This window comes from Strix uralensis, chromosome 19 (assembly GCF_047716275.1).
Source record: "Strix uralensis isolate ZFMK-TIS-50842 chromosome 19, bStrUra1, whole genome shotgun sequence".
Lineage (NCBI taxonomy): Eukaryota > Metazoa > Chordata > Aves > Strigiformes > Strigidae > Strix > Strix uralensis.
Window position 1 is genome coordinate 13,656,619 of NC_133990.1, and position 23,978 is coordinate 13,680,596.

At 36.5% G+C, this 23,978-nt stretch overlaps 1 protein-coding gene across 1 annotated transcript in view; it reads right to left on the bottom strand.

The window, feature by feature from the left end:
* The window catches only part of PRKCA (protein kinase C alpha), a 160,545-nt gene that overhangs the window by 98,986 nt on the left and 37,581 nt on the right, over positions 1-23,978 (bottom strand). The window contains exon 3 of the mRNA XM_074889307.1: positions 1,397-1,479. Coding sequence (XP_074745408.1) covers positions 1,397-1,479 — 83 coding nt within the window. The remainder of the gene's footprint in view (positions 1-1,396; positions 1,480-23,978) is intronic.

Consider the following 23,978-nt stretch of genomic DNA (forward strand, 5'->3'; position numbering starts at 1 on the left):
CAGGAGCAGGCTGACGAGGGGCTCACCTCTCCGTAAGTGGCAAGGGGGCAGGGGGAAAGTCAGGAAGAGATGAGATGGATGTTGAGGACAGCAGTGTTTCTGCCACCAACTTCAGTGTGCTGCCTCAAGACTGTCAGATCTCACCCCCGCTCAACTCTCCCTGCGACCAGTGGAGAAAGACCAACTGCAGGTATGACCAAGGTCACCTAAGACCTGGTTTGCTCTCTGGAAGTGACTGTCTCTATCAGCTAAACAGAAGAATCCAAACAGGGTAACTACACTGCTAATTTAAGCATTTTTCTCATGTACCTAAATTTAGATTACATGAAATGTTTAAAAATTAAACGGTTCTTAAAATTGTTCTCAGTTCTTTGACGTTTCCCTATATTTAAATTTAAAAATTAGAAAACTTCTTAACATCTCAAATTTTCCAAACCCCCTTGTGGCTTCTGCCCATATATTGTTCATTGATCTCATGGCTAGCATATTAAAACAATTCATGAGAAGCTCATTAAAACCTAGCAAGAAAAGTCGTCTGGTGCATTTCATCAGAGGAGATAATAGCCTACAATCTAGAGCATGAATATGTGATAAGAAACAAAACAGAGCCATTCAGACAAAGAACACTTGGAATGTATTGTTCCCATAAGCAGATGTTAAATTACTTCACTGTAAAGTGGAATTTATAATACCCAAAGAAATGTTATTTTTGTGTGAACAAACAAGATTAGTTTATTATTTCAGCAGGGTGACACAAAATTCTTGTACATGTGCCTCACCATGTAAGCAGATGTATTGAAAGTAAAAACTGGTTGTTGACTGCAAATGCTATGTGTATATAGAAGTATTGACAGAGCAAGGTAGAACGGGTGTATCCTGACTGGTATTCTAGCTCAAGCATGAATAGAATTGTTTCAAAAACCTATCACAGATAAGTCGGTTGTCTCAAGATTAAACTGTCATCTTATTGGAGCTATAGATCCTTGTGTGCAGAGAGAACAAGGACCAGAGTCAACTCTGAAGATATACCTTGAGATAAGATGGATACAAAGAAAGCTCAGAAAAGCCTCAGCCTTTCCTGGGAATTGTTCATATCAAATACATCCAACATAAAGCAAACAAAAATAAAATGGTGACTTCATGCTTGGGTAAACACCTAAGGGTTGTCATGTTCTGAGGGATATTGTTCTTGATCATGCGTTCATTGTTACTTTCCTTATCAAAACCAGATCTTACAGTCCATAAATAATCACTTCAGAACTGTTAAAAACCACTCAGACTACACTCATCTATCATAAAGAGCCTATTTGTTATTGTTTGTAATTCATTCTCACAGTTAGGTGTAACAACATAGAACTATGTGTAAAAGCAACATATTAAATGTCAATGTACTCACATCAGTGTCAGGTCCCTTGTCAGCCCCCGGACAAGAGAAGGTAACAAACTCATGGCATCTCTTATGAACCACAAAACAGCAAACTAGTAAGAAAAGGGAAACCAACAGTTAGAATGGCATAGGTTTTGGTTGGGTTTTTTCTGCTGTAATAAATATAATTAAAGAGGAAATAAAACTTATAGTCATATATTTCACCTGTAAGTCAATGAAAGAAAGCAGAGCCTGATGTTAAAGACACACAAGAAAGGCAGACACCAAGTAAACACTATAATTAAAGAGGAGATAAGCATGCACATTTAAAAATCAAAAGACTCTACACAATGATAAATTTTTAACATTTAAGACAGCCTACAGTGTTAAAATATTGTGTGGGATGAACAATTCTATGAAGCCACATTTCCTGAATCTAAATCCGTTTCTGTAACAGGAACTGTCAATGTGCATTCAGGCAAGAGCAGAAGACATAAATGAGGAACGATAAGCCGGAATGAAACCTGTCCTTGGGCACGGGATTTGTTCACCTGCATGCCTTGGTGAAGGTATCTATGGAGATCCAATGCCTTTACTAGTGAATTACTTCTGTGAGAAACCAAAGTGAAGAGACTGCTGTAGAGAACAAAGTGTTCTCATATCACAGAATGGCAGGAGATAATGGGAAAAGAAAATTAGCTCCTGATTACAATATGTCTCTCATTTAAAATTTATGAATGATCTGAAAGACCTTTCTCTTTCTGAGATAAGGAAAACTTATTTTAATTTATGTCATGTGACCAAGGCTATAGGTTGTTACACAGCATAGGTCATACATGTCCCCCCAAACCACATAAAAAGAACAATTCGCTTGAGTGTGCTTACTTTGAGAAGCAGGTATTTTAGCTTTTCACCCTCACTACAGGCTCTTTCTTAATATTTCAGATACTTCAGATATTTCAAAATTGGTTCACATTTCAACAAAACAGAACAATCTAGACTTGAGATTATGAAAATCTTGAAATAAACACCATATCATCAAGCAATAAATCAGGAGATTATAATGAAATGATTCAAAAGTAATTTACAATTTCTTTACAGATAATACATTCCTTGAACACTTTAAATTTTGCATTTCCAATACATAAAAATACACTATTTCGAACGACACTTCTAAAGGACAAAATAGATTTCAATTGATTGGCAATTGCAAACACTGAATTTCCTCAACTTCAGTGGAAACCAAATTAAATTATCTCAATTTTTCTAAACAGCTCATTTCATGAGACATCGTTAACAGTTCTCTGGGAAAGATGTTATCAAGTGCACCTTCATGTCATTGCAGCATACAACAATGATTCCACCATAATGCCAGGCTGGACTCATTCACATCCTTAAGTCAGCTGTCCGGCTTCAAAGAAGTCTAATCACCCTTCTATCTTTCACCAGATATTTTTCATCATCATCCCATGCAGCAATTGTTTCCAACTGTTCTATTTCTGACATGGCATATGCTTATTCTTTGGGCAAATGGAATAAAACGGGCTTTGCTCCACTGATTCTAGGTAAGTTCTGACTTCACATGAGCCAGAGCTCTAGCTCAACATATGCTGCCCGCTTGGTTGTCTAGTTTGTTAATCAATCTAAAACCCAATGAATCCTACAATTATCATTTTGATGGTTTGTTTCTACCAATTAAAAGATCGCTAAGCGGCAATTACTATTACTATTACTTGCAGCTGAAAAATCTTTCACTTCTAAATCGTATTTTTGGTTCCAAACCTTCCACTCTTGAAGACAATAGCCTGATTTCTGTTTGCAGGAGTAAATCACATGGAAAAAAATGATCTTGTTACATCCTTCAGAAAACAAAAAAGTTAACAAATTACTTTTGCATGCAGTGATCACACAGTTGCAAAATACAACATAATAATTTATGCAAAAGATCTGAGAAATATCTCTGGAAAGGTTGTAGAACTGAGCTGCTTTACCAATTAGGATCTTAGACTGGCTACTCCAACTCTGTCTTTATTCAGCGAGAGTATACATTACAAAAACTCTGCATATTTGGGCAGCTATTTTAGGCAATATTTATGAAATACCGTAGTCACATCCTATCTCTGAGTTGGCAGCCTCTCATAGCGTGTTAAAGAATTCATTCAACTAGAGACAATGTCGACCTTGTTTTCAGTGTGATATATCTTAAGTGTCAAGATAAGATACGTAGGAGAAACAGTGCCATTCTTTGCTACAGCTTCATTCTATGGTTATCAACTTCAGCTACTAACTTCTGTGAAAATGATTCTAATCACACTACAATGGAAACGCCAATTCAGTTGACAAAATAAGTAAACCAGACAGCATTTGTCCTCTTGGACTGTAGCTACGCTTTAAAAAAAGTCACTTATTAAGGCTTCAATTATCAGTGTTGACTACCAAACTTTTTAAAACCTTTCTGTTCAGTCTACTAATTGACTGCTGTCTGCCCCTCAACATGGACAGTCTTAATTTTTTATCCTTTATTTCCCATTTGTATTTGTAATGGGTTACCTGTCTCCAAAGACTGTGGTTCCTTAGTAAGCAATTCAAAAGCATCAGATGTGTCTCACCTTTTGAGAATACTCAAATGACAACCAGATAGTTTGACATAAAAATAAGCAATGGAATAGGCAACTCTCATGGAATCATAAATCTAAAGGGAAAAGAAGGGTGAACTAAAGTCCCTTGCTAGCAGCCATCATTTCCATACATAAAATTTAGCATCCAAATTTTCATTTTGAAATCCAGCCATTAGAGTGCATTTTAGCATTAGTTTTTACAGTTTTCTTAATTTCACAAAGCAGTACAGATCTGGAGAATTCATGTAAAAATTTACTCAGTTCAGATAAGTGCAAACAAAATGTTATCTGCTTAAAATAACATGCCATTTTTTTAGGAATAGAGATCAAAAATAACCTCTCACTTGTTACTTGTTTTGAAAAGATGTTAATAGCTTCACATCACTTATTGCAGCTGTTAAGGAGTCACATTATGCTCACCACCTTCTTGTAATGAAAGTTATATTACACTACTTTGCAGAGACTGCCAGGAAATTTGTTGCTTTACATTTTAACAAGAGTGTAAGTAGAAGCGAGCTGGCACACATTATGCAGAGTAGCTTGAGAGCAAGTGGTATCTTGAGGCTGACAGTTAAAATTAAAAAGAAAATTATTGAGGTATTTTCATGTTTTGACAGCATGATTTTGATCTGTGGTATATATAACATGGTTGTGAGCTTCCATCCTTTCCAGCTCTGGCCTTGCTGGATACAAATACTCTCTCAGCAGCCCAGGGAGGGGGCGCGGGGAGGGCATAGGATAGGAAGGGTGAGAACAAAACAGGCCTTGTGTTGCAAAACCAGACTAACTGCTAGCTCTCTGCTGGCATGCTGCATCTACCAGGCTCATGCCTCGCCCTCCATCTCCCAGCAGTGCTGCAGAGAGCAGAAAATGCTAAATGGGTATCGTGAAAACAAGGAAGAATGTGGTAAGGAGCACTCAGTGCATTCTCAAAGCAAACAAGCAGAAGATGCACTACATGATTTGTGGGATTTATGATACATAACAGAGGGCAATTAATTCTATCCAACACTTCTCTGTCAGTGCACAATACAGAGAAAAACATGTTGTTATTAATAATATATATATATAGTCATCAGTCACTTAGAGTTACAAGGCACTGCTGTAAATTTCAAACTGTTTTCTAAATTACGTGCTGTGTGAAGGTTATGATGATATATTGTCGGGTGAGAGTTACCCGCTAAAAAATACTGTTACTAGTAGCTTTCATATATGACACAGACTGATGAGACAGAAATTAAATATTTCAATAATAAGTAGCAGAAGCAATCTTCTCTATTAGATGATCTATAAAGGAGAAAAGCCATTGTTGAGCCCCAGTCGCCTACACATCATTTAGCCATATGTCTGAAGAGCTCTACAACCACAAGTATTCCAAAGAACTAGGGGCAACAGTATCAAGACAAAAGTAACATACTTTACAATCTGGAATTATTAGAAAAGTCCAATGGATATTTTAAAAAAATCACTTTTATACTCCCACTTTTGGAAGAAAACAACAGGCTAGATGAGCATTTTCAATAGACATGAATATCTCTACTACAACATTTATTTATTCAGTAAAACAAATTAAGCTGTGAGCCTAAAAAGGGTGGAGAGAATGCGTTTCTACGAGAGTCTAACTGAACTGCCAGTTATCGTCTATAGAGAAGTCAATGAGGTTTTTTCAAGTCATCTTTAACTCATTTTTGTCATGGTCAAGACTATTCTCCCAACTCAAATGATAAATTTATAAAACCTTAACCACCGTAAAAGTCATGTAGTATCTTCCCATCTAAACAACCTTTAGAGCTGTGGCTCTGCTGTTAGGACATCATCAGTTGCCCACGGACCACAGGTATTCTTGCCTACATAATTTGTTTCTAGGTTTCAAGTATTGATTCTTCCAAAGGAAGTGGTAGAAGAGGTCTGACTGACAGCAACAAGGAAATAACTCTGCGTACACTCAGTATTTGTTGTTTGGTTTCTGCTTTTGGGTTTTGTTGTTGGGTTTTGAACAAGAATTGATTCTGAATTGGACTAAGGAGTTACAACAGAAGTATAATAAGCACGACATCACTCTGTGCATTACTGTAAGAGTATACTGGAAAACTTTAAGGGCCTCTACAGTAGCTTGGAGCACTGCATAATTTTTATGTTGCTGTTTCACATGCTTTGCATTTTCAGTGAGGCCACAGAATTTCCCCAAGGGGCCCATATTACTGGCTGACTTGTGCTTTCTGCACGACACCAAGCAATGAATGAATTTGTCACATGGCATGCATTAGTTCATTCTAAGATCAAATATAGCAATTACATTAAACGGAAATAGGGTACTACTTCAAAATAGATGAATCATTTAAATACCAACTACGTTTGTTATTTAAATCAGCAGTACTGTTTAAATAAGTTTACTAGGAATAGATTAAACTCAAGAACAGGGAATATTTCCAGAGCAAGAAGAATAACATTTAAGAAACAGAATTTAGCAATACTTGTCTTTCTCCTTTTCTGAACATATTACGAATGTAACTTGTAAAAAAATAATGAAAATCCCTCTTATATTAAATATAAACAAGGCTGTAGATTATAAAACAAACACAAGTCAGAAGCAGCTGAATGTTATTAGCACACTGAATCCACAGGGAATTTTTAAAAATTACATTACCCTAACTTCTTCAACATATATAATTTATAACACATCAGCTAGTTTTTCTGCCAATGTTTCACCCCATCTACTCAAGAGAGTACCCAGGCTAACGCTTACAACTGCTATATGCAATCTTTCCACTTGGCATTCACAACACTTTTCTCACTAAAACAGCCTACAGCCCAGCAAAATACGGTCTGCTCCAGGATAACATAGTTAATAAGGAAAACCAGCTGTCTCTCCCCATCACCTTAACCTGTTACTAAGCTTCTTAAAGCTCTTTTGTAACGCCACGAGGTCACACAGCACCTTTACAGCACTAATCTGCACAGCGCTACACATTGCTTGCTTCATGGATTATCTTTATTTTCATCCCAATTTCTGCAAAACTCAAACTACCTTCTCAAAGTGGCATCAAAAACCTATGCTGAAGTCAAAGCACAGAGACTACATGAAACAATATTGATAAATTAGGGCTGATTCCTACTGCTAAGCCCCAAGTCTATCAGTCAGTAGTTGGGCTGTGTATCCTCAGGTTCATACATCTGACCTTGCTGCACAGACTTTCTTTTTCAATGTTGTCAAGTTCAATTAGGCTAAGTAAGTTGGGGGGAGGACAGAAATAAGATCTGTACCACATATTTTTAAGAATTTAGGAGAAAGTAATGGTTAACTGCAACAAAATCTTACTTGTGTGAAAGGATTATACAGATCATCTGGACAGTCTTAACTACTCAGGTCATTAACTCCTGTACACTAAGTATAAAACAGATGGATGTCGCCGGTAAGCTGGCTTTGCAAGATCTACAACAGTGTGCAAATACAGTCTGTATGCCTGGCAGAGAATGCATATAAGTTTTCATTCACCCAAACAATTTCCACAGACCTGGTAGTACAGTGGGATAAAATTACAGTACCTGCAGCTATATAGGTACCATTTTAAAAACAGTTTGGATTTAGTAAAATACCTCACATAACATATTCAGATTTGTCTGAATACTACATTCAGACACATACTATACCAGATTTCTCATTTCTGCCTTCCATTACAGGCAACAGAAGGTACATGATTGTTTTTTCCCCTAAAACTGTTGTGCAATGTTTGCAAAACTGAGAAAAAGTTTCAAAATATTAAAGTATTTAATGTAAGTATTCAACACTGTTTCAATCTACTTGTTTAATTATGCACTTTTTAAAAGACAGAAATCACCATTTCTATGTAAAGTCCTTGCCAAAATTTCACAAAACTATTAATCTCTCTCCTCTGAGGTGTCCCATTTTATAAATGAATAATAACCCAGAAGTCATCTATCAAAAATGGTGCTAGAATAGCTATTTCAAGAACTTGTAACAGCAAAAAAGATGACCCACAATCACAGACTTTTTATATCACTTCTGTAGTTTGAATTCACTTTAGTTTAAAAATCTGCTGGTCTTAACATGTTATATGCCAGCAACAAAGACACTCTGGGTGTCTGCTCTAATCTGCTCTGTAGCTGTGTACAAGCATATCAGCAAGGAACTGCACAGCTCTTTCAAGAACTAAGACAATATGAAAGCCCACAAATGTTTCTTGTGAACACTGAATATTAGTTCTTCACATTTTTCAACTGATTCAGCAGTGACCCTAATTGTAGAAATGGGATGTCTTAAATAAAGCAGCTGCCTTCAGTCTGATGTATTACCCAGTGCAAACACAAAGGGCGGAGAAGGCGAGCAGTACGAAGCAGCACAGGCTGTACATATTTTAAGACTGTATAAAACAATGGGATACAAGATGAAACTGATCTCCAGGATGCAGCTGTTGGATTTTATTTTGTCTTGTAATACAACTGGAATCCTGGATGCCAACAGAAAGCAAAGAGCTTTTGGAAAATCACGGTAACTGCCTCTACTAATGCTACAAGACACAGTTTCACTGAATCCCAGTCACATCATCTAGCATGAAAAAAGGATGAGGTCCTTAATGAGTAAACCTTCTCTAAAACGAAGAGCAGTCACAATGGCTTCGCTCTTACAATCCCTGTCGCCATCACATGCTGCGTTCTTCCAGTTCTGCCTCTGTCCACCAAGCCCAGGGCCAGCTCGACGGAGCCCTGGCTCTCCCGCTGCCAACCAAGCTGAAAACTTTATTGTTCAGTCATGAGATGCCTAATGCAGTGAAGTCAAACGCCTGAAAGACTTACACGATTTCTTAATCTTTCATCTCACGTTAAATCACCCACACGGTCAATTTAATACAGCCTGCACCACGCTTCACAGTAATGTCTGAATCCGTTCACAGCTCCAAGCACGGAAAACTGATGAAAGACAGCAAGTGTGCTGGTACGGCTGTAAGGTTTTACTGGGAGGTTTTTAGAAATATTTTAGAATACTTTAGTACTAATGTTATAGCTTGTTTTTCTCAGCACTTCATAATTTAATGATATCAAGCTACTGGTGGCTGTAAACCAAAACATTTCCTTCTTTGAGTATGATTTGTATGGATACAAATATAACAAGTGAAATGCCAGATCTGAATGCCAAGAGCTGAACATTAAGTATTTTAGTATATTTTGAATTTAAGTCTAGGCTTGCAGTTGTGTTTGAGAAACCTTATAACACACTAACAAAATTAATGAACCGTACTTGCCAGTAAACACAATCCACACACTAATTCCATTACTGCCAAAGACAGTATTTATTTTTCTTCAGGACGGGAAGAAGTGAGGCCAGGGTGACACTGAACAAGCTGTGTGAAATACGAACAGAGCCACATCCCAAGCACTAACCTACAAGAAATAAACTTCCTGTGATACCTGTTTGGACACAGTCCTGGTAAGAGAACTACTTCACCATTGCTAACACAACAAGGATAATCACATAATTCTACGTTTACTTACACATGCAAAAGTCACTAAAAAGATGACAGAATCCTTTGACATTAACTTTCACATAACGGTGACTCCAGATTAGCGCAATGGGGCTTCAGATGTATCAAAGCAAAATACTCACGCCTTGCATATTTACTTTTTTTTAAAAGAAAGGGGAGCATTTAATTTAAAGGATGAAAGATCTAACCCCACAAATCAAATGTTATAACAGATATTAATGTGTCATTTAATGTTTATGTCTGGTATAGAATTATATAAATTTAAGTATGAAGAAAATCATGATACTGATCCACAGAAACACCAGCCCATACATACTTCCTTCTCTCCAGACCAATTTCATTTGCTCTTTCTAGTTTCTTTCTGCATGGGGAACGCCTGAATCAAAAGATAATTATAAAAGTTCTTAAATCTTGTCACAAAAAACTCACCTTGTATTGCTTAATGATAATGATTATCTCTGTAAGAGTTAAACTTGCTATCCAAATGTGCTTTAAACTGCAACAATTGGCTCTTTTTTGTTTGCACAATTAATCAATTCTGTAGCCTGTTCTGTGGTATATTCTGTGCTGAAATGCCTGCATTAAAAATGAAAGATATTAATTTTGTGCCCCAAAGGCACAAAAACCCCTTGAAAGGCATTATTTAGACTCTTGCTGACACCAAACCAAATAATTTTGATACAATGAAATTGTCAGTATTCATTGTATGACTGTATTTGCAGTGCAATACGTAGTATCTTTAGTTAGAAGATACACAGGCACCATTTGGTGCTGGATTGTAATGACTATTAATATTCAGATTTGGTAATTTACTCTACATTAGCTCTAATTTGGTAGCTTTCTTTTCCTGAATGCAGAAAAGGTATTAATACATAAACATTACAGTCCTGTTAATTTATAACTTACATGAAAATAATGGTCCAACCAACTAACAAAAGGGAAGATGTCAAAGATACGTCAGTACCACCGACTGGCACCAACTGCATCAACCCAGGATGGGCAGCAGGAGGTAGCTACAGCAGCATGGTCTTCAGTGCTGAGTTCCACACTGTGCTAAGACATTGCTTACTACAGATTTCTACAGCGTATAGTTATTGTAGTTGAAAGACTTCTAGTTGACAGCTGACTACCAGATTACCTTCACAGGGACCCACTAGAAGATACAAAGTGTAAAAGTAGGGGATGGGATATGTTGGAAGAAAAGGTCACACCACAGCAACTCATGTTGATCCATGGTAACGAGCCTCTCGCTGCCTCTTCTCTCCAGGTTTTTGGATGACTGCAACTTCACGATTGAAGAGCCAGCAGACGTCTGCCGTTCCTGCCCTGAGGCCTCCAGAAGTTCCATTCCAAGAAAACACAGAATTATTTTTTTTTTATGGCAATAATTATCCTCTGCCTCTCTCAACCTATCAAAAGTGTGGCTTGAATAGCAAAAAGCATTTTAAAATAAAAAGGTTGAAAACATATGGCTGAAATTTTCAAAGGTTACAGAGGAAAAAGAGAAAGTTCAGCTCCTTTTGGACATGAAGGATACTGATAAAACCAACAGATAATCACTTTAGACACTTTTCTCAAACGGTTAGGCTGGGGTTTTTATCTTACCCACCCATCCATTTCAGTAGTAGTCCAGACATTGAAGATGTTTTGTTAATTTAAGGTTTTTCCTGCTGCTGTTTCTCTTCCTTACTTTTATGTTACCCAGCAGATGCCCAATATTTGTTGCAAGCCTCATCCAATTGCATACATCTTATTAAAGGGTCATCTGCTAGAAACTTCAAATATCACTTCTACTCTCATCAGTCACTGAAAACAGTTTCATCCCAAAGTAACTGCAAGTTCTCAGGAAGAAAAACAACATATAACAAAAAATAAAACACCACATTAGACCAATTACAGTTAGAAATTTATCGCCAATGTAAGACAACACATAAGACAACAAACACATAGAGAAATCAAGTACAGAATTAAGAAAATTCACCCTCAGGCAATAGGTAGAAGGCTTTTTCTCCTCAGTACGTTTGAAGGGTGCATTATTTACTCATAACAAGCAGATTAATTTCTTAGGTTTGGTAGTTATGAAAATTACATGGTTGAATGAATGATGTAAGTTACAGTAATTCATATCAACTAGCAAAAGTGGTATTTATAGGAAATACCTGTGGGCTCAGAGGTAGGTAGTACATACATAACAAAATATGAAACCATGGAAACATGTCATTTAATTATGAATGCATTATTTACATTTGCAGTAAAACATTTAAAGAAAAAAAATTTCAAAACAAAGAAGTAGTTGAGATGGGAGATTTGCAGCAAGAAAACCAGTATGGCAACAGGCAGTGGAATCTGTCACCATATAGTCATTGTAACTTTTAAAGGTACGTTTTGAGCATGAATTCAGGAAAATCAAACTAATTGCACCCATCAGTCTACTAACTCAGCACTAGGCTTTCATGTAAAGCCCTTCTTAGTTTACACATCTTGGTTCCCAGCGCTTTGCCATCTCAAACATTTGGAATCTTGGGGAAACACTACATCAGCATGTAGAGCTGACATAGTGATGATTTCTTAAGTCATGGTTAAGTGACCACTTTGATTTGACATATAGCACAATGCTGTCAAAACCAGTGGCCCTGTCTGCTTGCTGTCTTAACATTTATGCAGTCAATTTTTTTTGGCAAGGTTAGGTTTTAGCTGGACCAGTTCCCCAAGCTAGCTCAATACACAGAACATGAAAGCTCATGTAGCACAAAAATAGAACTACAAGACCACCATAGTAGCCTAGATCTATGCTAGATTTATACTAGATAAAGCAACTGTGCAATAACAACCTATATGAATGTTAAAACCCAAACCGTCTTGCATGATTAAGTCACAGAACTGAGATTTCTCCAGTTTGTCTGGATGGTTGACAAAGATTTCAAAACAATTTCCAAGTATAGACAACGTTCCTAGAACTTGATCTTCACCTCAAAATGCTCCCCAAAATTTAACTACATTTGAATTCTTAGTTCTTAGAAAGAATAACGGCTATTTTCATTATTAAGTCATATAGAACCTTGACTATGAAAATAGTATAAGAGCATTTTCCACTGTTTGGTCATGACATATTTGTGCAGTTTTTCCTGGCTCACTGAAGCAGCAATATAAACATTATTTCTTAGTTTATGTCAGATAGAATGAGTAGTATTCTCATGATATGGAAAGGTAAACACTATTTCCTATCCCATACATTTACTAAAAGCAATATATTAGTGTAAGCAAAAAATGAGGCATGAATGTCAGTGATATGTTAGCTGACATTCATCTGAGAATAATTGCTTACAACAGGCCAAGAACTTTCAAGCAGCAATAAGGGACTGGAACTCAGTAAGCCATGACTCAAACCCCCAAAAAACCCCAAAAGAGGAGATTGCAACTCATTCCTACTCACCATGGAACATTCATACAGGGTCTATAGTCCAAAAGTGAAGCAAATTGATTTCTGTCATTACTTTTATTCAAGGTTTTACTGTATGACATATTAGCAATTTAGAAGAGATCATAAGGGCAACTGAAAAAATTAAAGCATTTTTTAATTGCACATCAATCTATCTAATTTGGTAAGGAAAACAACCACTGAAATCTGAGCTTTCAGTTGACAGCTTTTAAAAGCACAAATTACTAATAGGTAAAATAAGAAATCTATTTTTCATGTGTATTAAAAAAATAAAAACTTTATGAATATTTCTTGAAAAGAAACTGCTGAAACCACTTTCTTTTGAACTCTGAAGTTTCTCTGACAAGAATAACTATTTCCCCTCACTAACTTAACTGTCCCCATTATTATGTACAGTGCAACAAAGCAATTCAGCCTTTTTATAATATGCATTTAACATCATTAGAAACTATACAAAGTCTCCACAATGCACTTAGGGATACCTGGGATGCTGTATTATTCCGAAACTAATAAAAGTACTAGTGGATCTATCCATTCTAAAAGCTAAGTTATTGCTAGAGGCATAGTGCAGAACACCCTGCCAGGTATCTGGATAAGTTAAAATGGACCTATTTTATTTTTCCCCAGGAAGAATTAAGTACAGGTCAGAAATGTAAGCGTCATTAGACTCTCTGCTTAACTGCAGCATTCCTCTAGCACTCCAGTGAGTCAGGGGGGGAAAGAAAAAACCCAACCAACAAAAACCAGACACACAGCCTGGCATCCAGCCCCAAAATGACATCTGGGAGCAGTTAGTCACCAGATACATAATGCATGAAACACGGATCGGCGCTCTACGGGCAGCATAGCACAGCAGTTAGCTGCAATCAGGTCCCACATTTCCAAACCATACCAGTACGAGAACAGAACAGCATGCATCCACGCATGCAAGTGCACAAACATGAATGCAAGAAAATAGACACAATGACAGCAAAGGAACATACATAGACTCTACTGTTGAGGAGTTTCCATAAGCCCACATAGAGAAAAGACACGGTTACCAAAATAAAAGCACTTCAATGGGACAAGATTTCTTTGTTGTGCTAGGAAGCGCATACAATGATGATGGGAAACAGTGAAAACTGAGAACAGATGACAAAACCTCAAGGTTTACTGAACAGACTACACTAAGTCTGTGGCAAGTCACCTCACTTAGTTTCCCCAGTGCTACAATCTGTGTTCATGCATCTCTTACTTCCCGAGTTGCATAATTCAGTCATTCAATGTTGCCCATTGAATGTCTAAATTCTAATGGATCAATGTCTGTACTTGGCAATGTTTCTCCTTAGGCCTCAGTTTAGTAACAGATTATTCCATAGCTAGTTTGAAGCAAGATAAAAAAAGCCACTTTTTCCCTTGCAAGATTTGGATTTAAGTCCTTGTAATCAATAGCCTGAATAATGCCCTTTATATAATGCAGCTCATTCATTACATCTCACCCACACTTCTTAAATGCTGTTTAATATTTCTGATTGTGAATACTCCATTATTTCAGCCAAAAATAGTTTTTATTTTCAATCATGTTATGCCTTTTAGTGCTGCACACTGCAGGGTGCTTAAATCCTTCACAAATTGAGTAAAATAATGCAGTAAAACTATGAAAGCAAGTGATTTATATAAAACCGCATGTTCTCTCTGTAAACAATGTGAAACTGTTACAGAAATGGATGGAAAATAACAAATTCCGATAGATTCCAACTGGCACGAAAACAGATGAATTCTACATGAAATACGTTGAAGTGGTATAATAAATATAGAACTAATTTCAGGCTCCAAACTTTGAAAAAGTGCATGCCACATATAGAATAGGATCAAACATCAACAAACTGCTATATAAGAAATTAAACTTCCATTAATACCTGGATGCAACATGAATTTTCAGTGTGGCAGGAACTTTGCTTTAAAGCTGTCATGTTTAATTTGCAAATACGTCATTCATAAATTCAGTGCAGAACGTTAAAATGGGGCTAAACTGTATCTTAGGCAAATAGCCAGGAGAGGGAGAGAATGTGAAGAGGTCACACAACACTGCAGCTAGAGTCTTTCCATAGAAAGTTTCTTTGGAAAGTTAGTTTCTTTGCTAGTCTGGGTAAAAACATCTCTCCAAATTGGAGGGCAATGCTACAACTAATGTCTACAGTTTCAGTGCAGCAAGAGTTCTCCTATGACACAGGCTGTCTGTGCTTGATGGGCAGAAAACAAGCTAAACAACCTCAACCTGTCAAATTCTGTACTGAAGAAAGGAACACGAGTCTGTAGTTTCATATCTGCTTCACACAGGCATGAACCAGCATCACTGCTTAAAAACATTTCTGGTACCTGCCCCATGCCCCAGCTGCTTATTCCTGCCCAGGACCAGGCCCCTGTTTTTGCTGGCACTCCTCACTCAATGGGCTCAAGGGCACTTTTTCAAGGATTCCCTCCTTGGCACATGACTGGTGCTTATGTGCTGATGGAGCAAAACCCCCAAGTTACTGCACATAAGGACTGGGGTGCAGACAACCAGTCAGGCAACTGCAGGGACCACAGCTCCAGGGCAGGACCAGACTACTTCCAACTTGGAGCAGTTTATCTGGGTTGTGGAACAGCACCAGTCTTCACCAAGAAAGACTCAGCATCTTCACGACAGAGATCAGCCAGGAAAATTCCTCTTTCAGGTTTTGTCCCATTTCCCCAGCCATCTGCTACTCCTTTATTTCAACATTATATCTAAACAACAATCTAAAGCCCAAGATTGTGCTTTGAAATATTGATTGTTAAATTCTAGGAAAAAAAATACAGAGGCTGCCTGAGTTACATTAGATGTGATTGGTGAGAATTTCTACAACAGAAAAACCAGTGGATGCATTTGTTCTGAAACTCACTGACTGGATAAAACTCATTATAAACAGATTTATGAAAGTGACTCAGAATTTGGAACAAATTGAAGATGAGTAACAAAAAAAAAGGAACAGAAAAAATGTGTTCTATTAGTTTTTAAAATGTGCAGCGCTGACAAAGTGCATTGAAGCTGCTGAGGACAGAGTCACAGTTTCTTTATTTCAATGCCTGTATATTTGTTTCCTTCTCTGTACTGCCTCACAGCACAACTGCAGAATTAAGAAGAGGGTTTTTTACGTTTTCTTCTCAGACATACTTCTGCTAATCAACAGCTAGCACTACTACTACTAGTAATACCAGGTATTACTGTAATCTGGAATTCATAGTTAATTTCCCTGCTGCATAATGGAATCTCATTCTTATCACAGAACTTTCATATTTCTATAAAACAGATTTTTTTAAAAGATACTATTTCAATTGCTTTAAACTTTTGTAGGAAAGCCACAAAAAATGGTATACTTCTTTTAAACTACTGCTACATAGTGTAAACTGGTATTTCATACATTTTTATTTGTTTGTGAAGGAAAACAAAAGATAATATTTATGTCTTAAAAATACACAATTTGGTTTTTTTAGTTTGGATTTTACATCCATTCACAGAGACACTATCACAGTAAGTCTATTAACAAATGCAAGGGGTTTCACAAGTTCAATTGTGGTAATTAGTCACATTTCAGCTTTAAATGACTCTTTGCTCTAAAGAAAAAGATTATGGCTTTTCTTCTTGCTCTGTTACCCAATTGGCATTTAAGTCAATCTGCTAAAAGCGTATCTGCTTCAATGGAAGCTCAAAATAACGCATTAAAGGAATATGCAAATCTCTAAGCTTTTTTTTTTTTTTTAATACTTTAATCTAATAAGAACATATTGAATTACTAAGAACTTCTGGCTGAATCAGTTATTCAGCTCTCCTTTAGCTATTCCATAATTCCACTTTTGCTGTCATGAATAAGACAAAAAAAATAAGCTATTTTACTGGCAAGATATTTATAACAACTTCACGTTCTTATAGGGGTTGCAGAAAACAAACTTTCATCCCAATGCACATTCATAATGTTTAATACAGTAAGGAAAGCCTTTCCACAGAACATGGCACGTACTCAACTGCTTATTTCGATGCAGATGAGAACGTGGCTGCTAACTGAAACAGCATCACTGCACGGACTTAAGAGTTGCCCTCTAAACTAAAACGCTGCATCAAAAAGTTACTATTCCCCAAATCCTACCAGGATTACCTTTCAGCTATACTGTTAAACACAGCTGCAACACGAAATTCATTTAGTGATGGCTATTAGCAGATCTGATAAATACAAACCATGTTGAACATAAGGAATATGGAAGAATATTGATTACAGTAAAGATCTTCTGAAATAAGATGTTGCCTGCTGTGGTTTTGCTCCCTTCAAAAGAGACAGTGAATCACCAAACGTTATAGAGAGGCAAAAAAGGAGGCTGAGATCTACTGATTAGTGACAAATAAGGTGCTGTGAATTCACTAGAATAGTTACTAAAAGAAACCAATGCTTTTCATGAAAAGGGCCAGGCCTACACCTTCAAAAAACCCTGCGTGGATCAAAATACCGGCTCTTTGCCATTAACAGCATTTGTAAATTGGTCATTCAATGTAAACCAAATAGAAATTTAAAAAAAATAACGTAAGTAAGAGTTTAACTTTGTAACAGCCCCTCTTTTGCATTAGCTAGCTCAATTTTTTGGAGTAAGATGCAACCAAAACCTGAAGAACTTCCATTATACTTGTGGTGTTTCGAGAGTAGCTGGCACATGCTGTTCTGATTTAGTGACGCATATTTTAGCTTGTTTTCAGGAGCTTTTGTACAATACAAATTGGCCTGCCATGGTTCATGTTGGTCTCTTCATTTCAGGATCTTACATGTAAGGCTTTGTTAAATGGTTTTAAAAATGGCCTATGGTAAAAGAAGAGAAAAATGAAACCCCATGCCACCTTTCTAATGTGGAAAATTATTCCTACTTCAGGGTAGTTATTTGATTTGATACAAGAATTAGTAAAACCTCAGCATACTCAAAAGGCTTTCAGCCTTTTCAGAGAATGACTCTCCTCTCAGGCATACTTTGTCCACTTGAATTCTACTTCCAGTAATGCTGTACACATTTATCATTCTGGTAGTGAGGAATTTACAATAAAGTCTGTTTTGCTTTAAGAGGAAAATGCATTTTTGTTCATGTGACAGCTTCCTTTGCATAGTGCTTACATTTGTGTTAATACATTTGTGTTAATGCCCTCCTGGCTTTCTCCAAACACAAAGTCAGCAGAGCTCTCCTACCTGTTAAGTAAATGGACACTATTGTTAAAACATAAATCCAGGTCTTCACTTCTGCTGAGTGACACCTGACTTGGTTTCTCTCCTAGTTTACAGTTTACTTTTCTTTGTAAATAAAAATTATATCCTTCTTCCTGCAGCATTATGATTCATCAAGTTACAGTAGGAGAGGGGGGACTGTCTTGGGTTTCCTGATTGTTACAGATTTAAAAATGAACATCCATCAGTGGGATTTATATCATCTACATGTTTAGACATTTACAGAGATCCTATCTGTTTGAGCTCATTGCTTTATAATCGATGGAGGGAAGTAGGTACTTCTTTTAAAAGTAGTAGTGCTTTATCACATCCTGATGTAAATTGCCTGCATCATGCGGAAAGGTTCCCCATTAGAAAAGATGGATACTACTCTTAAAAAAATGCTTTAGGATGAGATTAATCACACCTGAGGAGAGTCCATTTCTCTCCATAGGCTGTAAAGGGATTCAAGACATCTCTCAGAGTTTAAAATTTACAATGCTGGCATTTAAATGTGAATGGAGTAATCTCATCCTATATGTTGGCTAAAGTAAAATAAGGTTGAAATTAATAGGATAATCTGTGTATGCATTGTGCTTAGAGCCAGCTACTGCTGCTTGGCTGAAGCTGATGCATCTGGCTCGTTTGTCTGGGCACACTGCAGCAAATAATGAGAATTCCCTGTGCTAGTGTGACCAAACGAGAACTAATGCATCGCCTCGTGCCTTCTGGTTTCCATTAGTAGGACACTTACTGAAGATTTCTTTCCTAGGGATTTCAGGTTAAAAACTGTTTTATCTTTATTCTAGTGTCTAAGTGCTGCCCTCCTTCTACATAGTGAGTGCTCAGGCATTTGATCATGTAAACTTTTATGTTTCACTCCATATACAGAAAATGCAGCAGAAAGCTCGTTTCGGACCAGCAGCGTGTGCGTAAGGACAGTCAAACCAAAGTCCCCTATAAATAGAGCACACTGACTTTCATGATTTTCAGTTCATTCCTTCCCTTTTTGGACCAATTTCTGAACATATTATGCAAGCTGGAAGAATAGATGCAAATTCCCTAGTGGCTATTAGTGTGTCTAGACTCATTCATTGACCTAGATGATGTCTTAATTGCCTCTTTTCTATCTGATGGGGAAAATATACTCTAACTTTTCCTGGCTGCAACCTCTGTCATTAAGTTTTCTAACTAAAATAACTGAATTTAATGAAAAGCAGTTATACTCCATGTTCTCTAAGATTGAGTTATGTGGAGCACTTATCACAAGCTTAATATGATCCATAGCAAACCTCTGTCCATTTAAATGTTTGTTTTCAGGACTTCAAATTTTTTGGCTCTTGGCTACTAGGCAAGGTAGCGGCTGCTACCTGTGAGTCTTACCACCTTTTACAATATACTAGGTCAGAATGAATAAGATAAGAAGTTCAATTTACATGTATGTCTTTATCAGCATTTAACATCTTCATGTTATGGAAAAGTTTAATAATTTTCAGATGTGTCCAACTTTACAAGCTTACAAACCAGTCTGTACTCTCACAACATGCCTTGCATAGAAATGACAACATGAAAATAAAATTCAGTCAGAGGTTGTGGTATAACTTCTGCTATTATCATTTTTCAAGTGGAGAATTAATGTGCTCTCTCTTTGTATGGCTCACGAAATGCCTAGATGTAGCCAGCCCCACACAGATTAGCAATGCTATTTTTAGATTGACTGGTAAAGAATTTGAATCTCAAGGTGAAAATCTGTATTCACGTGATAGGTCTTCATTTGTAGCAAGGAAACTGTCCCTCAAATGAAGCAACACATTGGGTAGATGCATCATTTAATGATTTTAAGATTAAAAGAGCCTAAGAAGCTTTTGGACTGCATGCTGCATCAAATTTACACTGCTGCGTCAGTGAGCACTAAAAGCCAAGAAGTATTAGTAGATTTAGCAGATTTAAGCGAGGATGCATTTCACTGATTACTTCCTGCTAATGAAATTTTGTTTTAATCATTTAAACTATTAATACATCATTTACATCAAGAATGTAATAAAGAGGTAAAATGTTCACTGTATATCATGGGTCACTTACAGGATACTTTTATCTCTGGAATTTCCAGTTTGAATCATAGGGGTTTGTACAATCATTAGTTTGTAATGTTAACCTCTTTTATTCCAATCCCTTCTCTGTGTAATGCCCAAGAGAAACAGTAAATGAAAACTGCTTTTAAAAAGTCTCCCAGGTTTCCAAACTAAAATGAAGCATGAGGACTTTGACACTGCAATGTCTGGACAACACAGGGAAGAAGTACCCCGTGTCATCCAGGATAGACAGCTAGCTCACGTCAATTTAGGGTGCAGAAATTCACAGCAGTCATTATTCTTTGTAGGAGCAGAGTGACTTTACTGCCAAAATAGTCTTCAGACCTTTGATCCAGTGATGGCATTTTAGGACTTTATGGGCCCACTCGAGCACATACATGCACGCAGAAAATGCAACAAAACAACACCCCAAAGCTGTGTTATAATGAAAACTTGAAATAAACCATGCTTTGTAAAATGAAGTTTTCGTTCCTTTACGTAATACACTTAATACTCTTTTCCATTCTTTCAACTACTATTTTTATTCTGCTCAAAATATGAGTGTCTTCAGGGACAATATGTTCATTGAAAGTATGAATGTTTCATTCATGGCCTTTGACAGCCTGAAAAAAAATTTTACTGCAGAATATGTAGTTGTGTATTTTCCTTCACCCGAGTCCCATACTGAATAATACTCTTTCACACGAGTTTAAGTAATTTCCTGGAAAAACATGACAACTACAATCCTTTGGCTCTTCGTGCTTGTATTTTTTCCCTTACCATGTTTTAAAAAAATGTATCCAATACTAAGGCAGCAAATCCTTTCTTGGTGTGTCTGATCACAGTTCCTTCCGTATCAGTGCATCTACAAAAGAATTATACTAAAGGAGGTTCTATATCTAAGATTATATTTATACTGTTTGGGTAATTTGCTTATCTGCTGAACAGCATCTGGCTTCCTAAACTGAATCCTGAAACTGTTAGGATAAACTCTGAACTTATTACTGCTGTAATAATTCAGCCTTAAGAATGATCCAGGGAAAATATAAACAACTGAAAGTCTGTAACTGAAACACAAGACTTCCTTGGGGTTTCTGAAGGAGTTGATACGTATCGTTTTAATGTGCCAGTCTAAATCTTGTCACGCAATACAATTCAATAAAGACTTCTGCTGACAGCTGTATCCTGCTACGGATCTATCTGGATGCAGAATTTTCATCCACTTCAGTTAAATGTCAGGTGGCAGGAAGTTTGTAAGCAGCAAATGTTACAGCCAGATTCTAGGTGCTACATAGTAAAGACATTTGAAAGGCATTCTTGGTTTAGGTCTAATAAAACTATATCCTAAAATACTTATTTTAAAGCATTTTAAACGAACAATTATAATGGTAAGCATTGTGAAGAAATGCATGCAAAACAATTTTTTTTGTCAAATACAGTTATCTGAATGACAATTTTGTCCCCCTTTTAACTCGTCTCCAATTTCCATTATAGCTTGCTAAACAAACATTTCATATTATCATAAGCACGGTACCAAATTTTCTCCAGTAATAAACTTGTTCTAAACATCATTCTAAAGAAGTCGCATCACAAACATGAAATGTTTGAATGTTTCAAAACCTCAATAAGAAGAGAAGGACCTACAAAAAGATCAAAATAACTAAAGGATTTTTATGACATGATAATGTTCAGTATTGGGGAGAACAGGCTGAAATGACTCAACACTTCTCCTCATTCACTAATACATAAAACACTTCAGTGATTCGTAGGGAACATCAACAATCATTACAAGTTTTACTGAGAAACATTTTTAAGCATTTTCTTACTTCTGGCCACAAAGTCATCACTCTTCAGATGTTAATAAGGTATTTCTAAAACATAAGTGAATTTTGTTAGGTAAGGGGATGAAGCTACTGTCATCTTTCCAAATTGTGATGTTTTGTAGTGTTGGCAGTAGGAGAAAAAAACCATATAGTTTAACATTTATTCCAGTGCAGAAGACTGTGCATGTGTGTTTAATTCTAAAACAACAAAGAAGCATTTGAAGAGATGGACTTGAAGCAATGGATGTTTCTGCCAACTTGAGCAGACAGATTCCAGCAGTATGCCATCCTCACTGTTAGTTCAGTGCAATATGCCACGGTGCTGTGACAGGTACAGCCACGAAAGACAAATAAAAGCTTCTTGCACTGGAAGCCCTTTATATGGGAAAGGCCTTTGATGCAAACTGGAGAGTTAAATAAAATTGTCTCATTGTCTTTAGCAATTCAAAGTTTCAAATTTATACTAAGAAGATATAAATGCCCTTTTCTATTACGCATATTATAATACTTTAGAGAAGTAACATTCAAGTGTTCTGAAATATGGACAAATGGACAGGATGGACATTTACTGTGTTTTTTAAAATAATTATTGGCAATACTATCCAAGTGATGCTCATGTCTAATTTTTAAAATGAACTAATACTGGTGGAATGCAGCATGTGACAGTTCCAAGATAGATCCTATGTACCATAATAAGTCTTACACTTTTTTTCTTTAACTTTTGACAGTCTGTGTCTTATCTTTCCTCTTGATATATTTTTCTAAATACAGGTTGAGGTCTGCTAAAACTAACTTGTAATACATTTTGTTATCTGCTGAATTACAGTACTTCACTGTTGCGTGGCAAGAAAAAGGCAAATTTCTGACAGTTACAGAAAAGCTCGTTGAGAATGAAGATGTAGTTGTTAAAATTGGAATCAAACTAGTGCAAGTGTTTCTGAAAATGTAGGAGACAGTACAAATATTTAAATTCTTGCTGGAAACTTTTTCTAGCTGGGAGTTAAGCAAGTTTAAACACGTATTTTGGTATCAGATTATCTTAATTCAGGAAAACTGTGGTCATATGGAGACGCATAATATTATAACATCTGCATGTTTCCCAAGCTATGTTTAATAGCATGGTAACTTGCAAATGGCTTTAAGATCTTAAAATCTGTTGTCCTTATTGGAAATGTGTATTTAAGAATTAAAGTATAATTCTGATGGCTTGTTACTGAGTTGTAGCAGCTAACTTCAAGACTCATAGTTTTTCAGTTTAGCTTTTCTGAGGACCCTTGTTTTCTTACTGGTTTTGCATTTAGAGATTAATGTTTGAATCAAAGGCCCTTAGAAGTTGCTAGGTGACTGAACTGAAAGAGTCTAACCAAATAAGAAAAGCCCTTCTTGGAAGATGAACTGAATCGGGAAGCAAACACTATTTGTTCACCTCACTGCTGCCTCAGCATGAATAGAGAGACCTTCAAACTACACCACAAGTGTTTATTCAAAAAAATAAATACCTTCTTTCTTTCTTTTTTGGCATAGCCTTTGAACGACCTAACTGAACAGCAAAACATAGTATTAATGAATTTGAGAACTTAGACCTATGTAAGTTAGCTTCTTATGAAAAGAAATGTTTAAAATTACTTTGTTCTGAAAAACTATTATGTGGTTACCCTTCTACAGGTAACTCATTTTGAATGTGAGCTCAAGCATACTATTGTTGACATGTTTTGACATTTGCCTTTAATACCCTCATCCTAGCTAAACTGGGTTATTAGGGAAATCAAGACACAGAGATAATTGCAGAATAGGTATCTGAAAAACAAAATAGGGAGCAGTATAAGTAAAAAAAAAAAAAAAAAAGAAAAAAAAAAACACTCAACACACTTAGAAGAACATTAATGCGTTGTCCATGGGCAGGGCTGCTGTCCCCAACTTCA